A 9640-nucleotide genomic window follows, 5' to 3' on the forward strand; every position below is an offset into this window, starting at 1 on the left:
GATACAGAAAGCACGTACTGTTTCAGAGTTCATATCCAAGCACAATTAAAGTGATGAGAGAAGCAGGTTTTTAGAAGTGTTTTTCTTAAAGCCTTAGTAAAAAATACATTCCCTTTTTTTATTTCCTGCAGGCCTCAGTTGCTGGTGCTTCTGAAACTTGATGAAGATTTGCATGTAAAATACCCTAGATTGTTAACATTTGCATCTCAGCTGAAAGCTGGCAAAGGTTTGACTATCATAGGATCAGTGATCCAAGGGAATTTCTTGGAAACTTATGGAGAAGCCCAGGCTGCCGAACAGGTTAGTGTCTTAAACAAAATTCCTAAAGTGAAAAAGGAGCGAGCGGGCAGATAACTCGAAAGTTTCATAATTATACATGGAAAACAGCATATCAGTAAGGCTTCCATGAAATACAGGGCTAGTGGAGTAGTACTACAGCTGTTCAGTAAAGGGCCTGCAAACATGCTTCAGCTGCCAGTTGTGGCTTTGGGAATATAAGAAGATCGATGCTTGCAACTTACGTAAACAGCCTGACTGACTGCATAAAACTGTCTTCATTTATAAGAAAGAATTACTGTGGAAGTTGATGAATGCTGATTAATGGAGGGAAGAGGACTATTTAGTTTTCTGAACGTACCAAGGAACACTTCACTAACTGTCAGTCATTACAAACTTAGCAAATGTGCTGTGTCTCTCAGTGTGGTGATAAAATTTATTACAAAAAGCATTGAAGGATGGTCTTGAAAATTTGTTAGTAAGTCATCTTCCTCATTGTGTAAACATGACATCGTAGCTATGTTTACACCTGTATAGTATCGGCACATCACTGTTTTCTTCCCCAGATGCTTTTTATACAGGAAAACTGTTATAAAGGGAAAACTAATCCATAGGTCTATGTGTTGGCCAAGTTTGTTTGGTTTTTAAACAAATAAAGGGTGTGGTATTCTTGATAGGTGAGTAGGGTTTGGTGCTTATATTTGTAAATTGAATGTCACAACACAGCATGTTACATGGAAATCTGCAACTAGAAATCCGAATGAAGTTAATTAACCTTGGATTTTAAAAGGTGAGTGTTTTAGGATTAGGAAATGGAAAGTGGGATAGTAACACAGATAACACAAGCTACTGCTATGAATAAGAGATTACAGCACAAACCTAAAAACCCATATCTTAATCTGTTAGAAATGATGATGTTTGGAAGGGAACTATCTGTGTTTTAAGCAAGTATTATACACAGTTAGTGGGCATTTCCTCTTCTGTTTTATTAAGGGAAGTGGATGAGGAGAACTTTGCTTTGAAACGTGTTTTACCTGTGGGTATGTGAACCAGGAATTTGCGTTGTAATCACATGATAGAGAAATCCTAAGAGTTCCTTTTGGTTGTGAGGCTTTTCCTTGTCTGTCTTGCAGACTATTAAGAATATGATGGATATTGAGAAGGTGAAAGGATTTTGTCAAGTCGTTGTAGCCAACAAAGTTCGAGAAGGAATTGCCCACTTGATCCAGTCCTGTGGACTAGGTGGCATGAAACATAATACCGTGGTTTTGGGGTGGCCGTATGGCTGGAGGCAAAGTGAAGATCCAAGGTCATGGAAGACATTTATAGGTGAGCTTTAAAGGTTCTGTGTGATCAAACATTGTGAACAGAGATGTTTATTACACATATGGTACACAGAGGGGATTTTAACAGAATCCTTGTGAAATCAGTTCTGGGTTTTAGTCTGGTGTTTCTAGGATTGATTGTGAAGTAGGAAATTCCTCACAAAACTGCTCTGTGTTTGAAATGCCACTTCTTGTAGGTAAAAGACCTATGAAAGATCTTGAAAGATTAATCTAGCAGCTAAAATTCATCTGTCTAATGAAGGCTTAAATTTATGGACTTGAGAGATACTGTTTTTTGGGCAACCTGTAATTTGTTTCCTAGATGATCTTTGTCTTTTCACTGGTCCTAATCTATCCATTTCTCTTCACTACTGGAGCTAACACTTTCCTTGCCTATATCCCTCTCCTTCCCCTATGGTCCAGTGACTTAACACAGTCAGATTAGAACAGAGCAGATGCTTTCTTCTCATCCTTAGCTTTGAAGATTGCTGCTTTTATGTCAAACATGACAAAGGGCTTGTGTTCCTGAAAGTCTGCTTTATTCTTGCTTTGTCATTTGGTCCAACCTCTCTGTACAGGCCTTGCTGTGCAGACTTCTCCTTATGTAAGCGATGGCTTTTATGGTTTGCTGACATTTGCTCTGTGAGTAATGTGGGGTTTTGTTTTATTTTTTGTTTTGTGTGTGTTTGTTTGTTTTAAACCATCGATCACTTCTGCAGGATTGGAAGTAACTGTCTGTTCTTCCCCGTTTGGGCAGGTACTGTTCGCTGCACAACTGCAGCCCATCTGGCTCTGCTGGTTCCCAAAAATGTGTCTTTCTACCCCAGCAACCATGAGCGCTACAACGAAGGAAACATTGATGTGTGGTGGATTGTGCATGATGGAGGCATGTTGATGTTGCTTCCTTTTCTTCTCAAACAGCACAAAGTAAGGAGCTAGCCAAAGAATGTTTGTCACCCAGCTACTTCTCTGTGCACTAAAGAAACAAAGTCCAGTAGTGGAGCCTGTATTGATAAGCGAGAGTGGATATACCGATAAGTTTCTGTTTCATAGAGCAAAATAGTACTGGTTCAAATACTGAGAGTTTGCATTCCCTCACCAGGTTTGGAGAAAATGCAAAATGAGAATTTTTACTGTAGCTCAGATGGATGATAACAGCATCCAGATGAAGAAGGACTTGGCTACTTTCCTCTATCAACTCCGAATAGAGGCAGAGGTAGAAGTGGTAGAAATGGTAAGGGACTTGAGCCCGTTTTTCACTTCATGATGCAAATGGTGGTATTTGGTTCGGACTTGATTACAAGCACAATATTTTTTTCTTCTTTCTGCAGCACAATAGTGATATCTCAGCATACACTTATGAGAGAACTCTTATGATGGAGCAGAGATCTCAGATGCTGAGGCAAATGAGGCTGACAAAAACAGAGAGGGAAAGGGAGGTATGTCATTTGTGGTGGATTTGCTATGGGCTGCTGAGGTGGATGACACAAAGTGCTTTTCTAGTAGTGTTGTATATAGCTGCTGCTTAAATTTAACTCCCGTGTTCTAAAGATGTAAGGAAATATTTTCGGTGTAGCTTTTTTGTTTCCCAAAATTGCATGTAGTCGTTGAATAGCCTGGCTGTACTTGCAAAAACCATGCTAGAAATTATTTGTTTTGGGGGAAAACAATGGCAGTATATACACTGCAGAAGCCGTTTCTGTGTTCCCTTTTGTGATGTGAATGATTCTCGATGACTCGGAGATGTAAGTCTCAACCCTTTCTTCACCTTGTTTTTGCTTTATATGGGATGTCCGGGGTTTGTCTCAATTTATAGCATATCCTGTTTTCCTACTGAACATCTCATTCCAGTTTGGACTGTTGGGACACGTAGCTACAAAAGGTGCAGATGGCCTAATTTTTCTGCACGTGTTTGTCCCGCTTTTTTTTGTTGTTGCCAATTTTGAGTTAGACTTGTCCATTGTTTCAGACCGTATCATGATGTGAGCTGGACTGTCTTTTTGTCTCGTGTAGATACAGGCCTCTGTCAGTCCAAATTCTGCACGGCTTACGTCCATCAAAACTGTTTAAAGTCAGTTTTGTATGTAAGATTATTGGCTAGGGCAGATGCCTGGTATCGGAGCTGTCCTAAATGCTAAATGGACTGTACAAAATAGAGGATACAGTGGAGCAAAAAGTCTTTCATTGCTTAAGCAGAACCAGAGAACATAAAACAAAGCCTCTGAGTTCACCTTGTCATTCACATGCCGTCTAGGCTCAGCTGGTAAAGGACAGACATTCAGTAGCACGTCTGGAGAGCCTCTACTCAGATGAAGAAGATGAGGGGGACCCAGTTCCCGAGAACATCCAGATGACCTGGACAAAAGAGAAATGTGACGCTGAGAAGCGGAACCGAGGCAGTGCTGTGGGAAGCTTTAGAGATCTCATCAGCATTAAGCCGTGAGTCTTGTCAGAGTCAACAGCTTGCACCTCCTGAAACTTTAGATGGGCTGTGCTTTTATTATCTTTTGTCTCCTAATCCTTGGTTTAGACTTGTGCAATAAACACTGGGACCTGACTACTGAAAAAACAGCAGTTAGCCTCCTGAGAAATCTCTAACCAATTAAATGCGGTACACATCTCTCAGTATTTTACTTGGTATAGTCAAGTGCTAAATCGGAGCTGTTAAGTCCTGTAATAACTTTCCTTCTGTCTCCCAAATACCTCAACAAAACACACAACTAAAACCCAGACTGATAATTTCACGGATCTAATCAGAATTTTAAAAAAGACTGATAATTTCGCTATCTAATGTGTAGTGCGGATGTTTAATGCAGCAAGGAAGAAGCTGTGGGGATGGTGATGAATGACTGCAAATAGAGTATGACCTGCTGTTGAAGGAGCACTGACATGTAACAACAGCCTTAGTTTCACCACGTGAGTGCCCCTTGAATAGCTAGAAGTAAAGCTCTGTTTCTGGCTTTGTATAAAAACCTGTGAATCTCCTGCGACCTCTTTGATGTACTACATCTTACACAAAGCGTTCACTCAGTCAGCTTTGCATACTTGGCAAATTTCCAGATTTTTCTTCCTAATAAATCTGTGAGAATTCAAGTCTAGTTTAGGATGAATCGTACATAGTTTATATACTGTAGAAATTCTGCTGAATTTGGTGTTAACTACCTGTACTTTTTCCTCTTCCATGCTTTCAGAGAGTGGGAAAACTTGTAAGTTTGTTATTTAACTTAGAAGTACATTAAGGTGGTTGAGAGGGAAGACTTCCTTTTCTCAACTAAAAGCAGGAAAACGATACGCAATTACGGAAGAAAAGAAAAGGAGTTAGAGTTGAGCTGTCTTAGCAATGTTTTTAAAGGGTGCAGGATTACCCATTTAAGCTAAGTATCATTACAAATAGCATGTAACAAACTACAAGAGTTGTCCTGACAAGAACTAAGTCAGGGTAGAAAACAATCACAGGTCTGAACCTATTTTCTTAAGCAGAGTATGACATAAGAAATGGGAAACATTACTCATTCAGAGAAGTTCTTGCTCCACAACACTGCTATGATGTTATTTCTGGCAGTTTCTGGACACTGAACAAACCCTTTCTTATAGCCTACACCTTCAAATCACTGGGGAGATGCCAATTTTAAATGTCACTTTAGAGTTAGTTTCCAATTACTTTTCCAAAACTATACATAGTTAGTAACAGTATATTGTTTCTGGTGCTGGTTTCTTCCTCGCTTCCTGTAAACATAATCTGGCCTCTCTATTGTCCCTGGCTTTCTGAAGCTGATGTGGTGAAGACAGAGGATGTCGTTGCTCTAAGTTAAATAAGAACATGAAATAACAGAGAGGTAATTCAAAGTGGGTAAATTGTGTTGTTAGTGTAATAAACATTATTCTTACCATTGCATCTTCTATTTTCTGTTTATATAAAACATTTCTTTGCAAACCTAAATATTTGGAAGAGCAGCAAGGTTACTAAAGACGTTCGCTCATAACATGTAAAGTTGAATAAAGAAAACTAGAGATTCATATTCGATTTGTTGCTACTAATATTTGTTTTTAATATATTAAAATGAAGAAAAAACCCAAGTGGATACCCTCAAAGCTGCAAATCCTCGCTTTGATAAGTCTATTTCTGTATTGTTTGTCCTTTTAAGTTACCAAAGTAATGGTTGATTTCCTGTAGGAAGGAAACATTCCCTGGCTCAAAATTCCCAAAGGATACCCTCCAGTTCTTGTTCCTGCATGAATTGGTGTTACTTTGTGATGATACATCCTGAATAATTAATTTTGGTACCTCTCTTAGCCTGGATTCTTAAGGAGCAGAGGCTTCTCAGATCATGCAGCATCTATTCCCTTCTCTCCCATAACTTTTGAACCAAGTGGCTACTCAAATTTGAAAGCATGATTGAGATTTTAAAGATACTTGGGTCATAAGTGCTTCTTGTCAATAGCCAGGCAGAGAGGTTCATCAGTGTCCAGCTGAAGGAGAGGTTGAAACCTTTATACACCAGAAGAGCCCCGTAAGCAGGCATACATCCAGCCATTTGTAGGTTGCATTCCAGCCTACAAATCTGTAGGAAACCAGGCTTTCTCTGGAAATGTCAACTGCTGTTCAACGCAAAAAGACAAGTGCACTCATGGAAGTGCAGCCAGTCTCCTACTTGGTTCTGATGGGTCTCTGAAAGAGAGTTTTCCAATACGGAGTCCGGAGAGGTGCATGGTCTGTGCTGCTGTGGGGGTGAGGGGATCTGGAGAGGGCTGCCAGAAGGGAAGGCTCTGCAGTCACAGGTGTCTATAGTCAAAGAGCATGATGCACCCTTGTGCAAACATGTTTTAACTTCTTACACAAGACTGTAAATCACCTTTTTAAAATACGCTTCTTGAAGAGCAGTATAGCTTGGTAAACTGGAGATGTGACTCCAGGAATCCTAAAACTGATAGACTAGCAGTACCTGAAGAACTCTGTCAAATCTCTTTTGTATCTTCATCATTCCGTTTGAAGACTTTTACTGTGTGTTGAGTTGACATTTAAGAGGGTATTTAGGAGATTTAAGGTATGCTTTTCAGGGTCTTTTTTTTAATAATTCAGTTTTCAGAGGCATGTTTCTAACAGGAAGTCTGAATGTGCTTCTTCTGCAGGAACCAGTCTAATGTCCGAAGAATGCACACAGCAGTGAAGCTAAATGAAGTTATTGTAAATAGATCCCATGATGCCAGACTTGTTCTCCTCAACATGCCTGGTCCTCCAAAGAATACTGATGGTGATGAAAACTGTATCCTTTCAGGCAAGGCTGGGTCCACAGAGATCTTCCTTTAGTCTGTGCTCTTGAACTCATTTTGCCACAAATGCTGTCAAGCTGCAATACGTGACAATATGTGACGTCCACTGAGTGGAGGGTGCTGGCTTGCGGCTGTTCTGTGGTAATTGCTTAAAGTATAAGTTGCTACTGGTTGCTCGGGGAGCCTTGTAGGTTTGAAATCAGTCTTGTCTAAATGCTTACTTGATTTAATTTATTTATTTATTAAATTAAATCTATTTAATTTAATTCTCAATACTGGACGTAGCAGATGTTTAAGAAAGCATTCACAGCAGCCAGCGCTCTGGGCAGGGCAGTGGCTGAAAGCGAGTGAACAGGAGGTCCTGAAGGAGAGGGCGTATCTTGGGCATAGCTCACACATCAGAATTTGGGAGCTCAGCTCCAAGTGCCATGCTCTGATAAGGTTAAACAAACCCACAGTACTTCGGCACTTAGTAGGATACCTGCACCGTGCCCCTAAGCAAGGCCAAAGCTGAGGGCTGTGACTGGGTGAGCCTGTTGGCACCGCAGTTCCCTGTGCACAGCTGCTCTTCAGTCTTGGTTTGTGCCATTAAATTAGCAAGCCTTTCACTGGCCTGTGCCAAACAGTGTATGTCACAAGTCACACATCACAGAGCAAACGATTGTTTTCTCCTAAATCTAGATAGCAGCAGTAGTAACGTCTGTTTCACAGCAGTGTGCTGGCCACAGAAAGGACAAAAACATTCCTCTTGGCATTAGGGGGCCTCAGCCACAGTGACTACAGCTCAGGAGAGATTTTAAACTTGGGGTTGTGGGTGAGGATGCTTATTCCTTCACCCTTCCCTGGAGAGGCTGAGCCACTGCGACTGAGAAACACTCACTGTTCACGGAGAGCAGCGGGGAGGGAGTGCGACTGTGTAACCTGCTGCCGCCAGCATCCCTGACAGGCACAGCTTTGGGCAGTGGCAGGTTCATCCTGGTGCGGGCTGAAACTGGCTCTGTCCAGCGTGGGGGCGGCCCCATGTCTCATCTCACACAGGATGCCCCTGCAGCTTCCCCGCTTGCCACTTAAATTTACCCTGTGCGGAGGCTGATCGCTGTCTGTTTTGGTTTTGATACTTCTTTTGTCCTTAACTTTATCGAAACAGACATGGAGTTTCTTGAAGTCTTGACTGAGGGTCTGGAGCGAGTATTACTTGTTAGAGGAGGCGGCCGAGAAGTCATCACAATTTACTCCTGATTTAGTACAAGATTCTGACGCTGGTCTACATTTACCTTCTTGGCGATAACGGACATTCCAGTTTTAAATGGAGAAGAAAAAAAGGTTTTTTGCCTAACTTTCTCCTCATCCAGTCCTATTCATTCTTTCCATTTGCAACATACATATCTTTTTGGAATGCAGTATTGTTACACCATCCAATTAGCAACATAAGTTAATTGTGAAGCTGCCACATTATTCAGTTTCTGCTTTAGTACTCCAGCATTTGTGCATGTAGTTTTAACACTAAACCTCTTTTTAGTCAGCACTGCTATGTGCAGTATTTTTAGTAACTGTATGTAAAGTTAGGACATGAAAGCCAGTTACTGTAAAAAGATTTTAAAAGCTTTTTATATTAGGTTTGGGGGATAGAATTACATTATATAGCAGCTAGTTTCTGCTGAAGTTCAGCTATAAAGCATTTTCTAAGAGCACACTAAATTCTAAGAGAGGACTGAAAAAGCTTTGTTTTTCTGGGTTTATTTCCAGAACTAAACTCTCAGTATTGCATAAGAATTTATACTTTTAATACCTTTATTGATAGAGATTTAAATAAATTATGTTGATATAGTTGAAATTATGTATGTAGCTTGCTACAAATTGTGTTGCTTCTGAGACTTGAGGTTCTGTGAGGCCAGATCCCTATTTATTTTTGTATTTATTTGTCAGAAATGTTGGATACGCAGATGCAGACTATTTAGGATAACAGAGATCTCACAGTAAATTTTGAATCATCAGTGGATTGAAGGACCAATCCTGTGCAGTTCTTCCATGCTTTAAATTTCTTGCAGACCATCCATCAAAGTACATTGAGCATGTTGGAGTCCCGTCTGTAGAGCCAGGTGCTATGCTGCACGCACAGCGAAGGGATTGCACTTGCACAAGTACAGGGGACCTGCTGCTTCATTGTGTGCTTTATGCCCTTAGAGGAAAAAGAAGAAAAGAAGACCTATCTTAACCAATAAGTCTCTGGAGAGTTTATTGAGCCCATTGAGTTGTACTTTACGTACAGAACATTCGTATTTTTTCAATAAAATGTTGCATACACTTTGAACCTATTCTCTCTTCTGTGTGCTGTGGTGAATTACCTAGGAAAAGCCCAGCTGTCCTTCCCTGCGCAGCACTGCTGTCCTCTGACCTCAGTGTGTCAGCACTGGTGGATCCACTGCGTGAGAGGAAGGTGGTGGAGAGGTGTCGGTGCTCCCCAAACGGCGCACGTGCTGCACTGCGGAGGTGCCAGCTGAGTCTTCAAAGTAGCCTGGTGGTGTGCCTGAGTGGGTCTTGAGTCCCTACGATACACAACAGCCGGGTAGAACTCCATACCTGTAGACTATGGAACACACAGGAGCTGGTACCCCCTCAAGATTTCTGGCTGTCTGGGAAAGCTGTAGTCCCATAGAAGGGATGTGGGTGAGCTGACCAATATGGGACAGATTAATAGTACGGGAAGAAAGGGAAGGATTGAGACATTTCTCTGACCCACGTGCTCATTGCTAGTTGGTATACTAGTT

The 9640-nt window shown here is 41.1% G+C and overlaps 1 protein-coding gene across 3 annotated transcripts in view; it reads left to right on the plus strand.

Annotated features, from left to right (window-relative positions):
* SLC12A4 (solute carrier family 12 member 4) overlaps positions 1 to 8111 on the plus strand; it is a gene marked incomplete at both ends in the record, with an annotated part of 49899 nt that extends 41788 nt beyond the window's left edge. For 2 of the 3 annotated variants that reach the window (XM_082005781.1, XM_082005783.1), the window contains 8 exons: positions 132 to 300; positions 1410 to 1605; positions 2359 to 2528; positions 2704 to 2835; positions 2933 to 3040; positions 3856 to 4040; positions 6732 to 6865; positions 8020 to 8111. In XM_082005781.1, coding sequence (XP_081861907.1) covers positions 132 to 300; positions 1410 to 1605; positions 2359 to 2528; positions 2704 to 2835; positions 2933 to 3040; positions 3856 to 4040; positions 6732 to 6865; positions 8020 to 8111 — 1186 coding nt within the window. Of the gene's footprint in view, positions 1 to 131; positions 301 to 1409; positions 1606 to 2358; positions 2529 to 2703; positions 2836 to 2932; positions 3041 to 3855; positions 4041 to 4792; positions 4808 to 6731; positions 6866 to 8019 lie in introns of all 3 variants that reach the window. The other variant, XM_082005782.1, reaches the window with a different exon arrangement.
* Positions 8112 to 9640: the final 1529 nt, after the last annotated feature.

Source organism: Phaethon aethereus (genome assembly GCF_964289735.1).
Source record: "Phaethon aethereus genome assembly, chromosome: 13".
NCBI classification, from domain to species: domain Eukaryota; kingdom Metazoa; phylum Chordata; class Aves; order Phaethontiformes; family Phaethontidae; genus Phaethon; species Phaethon aethereus.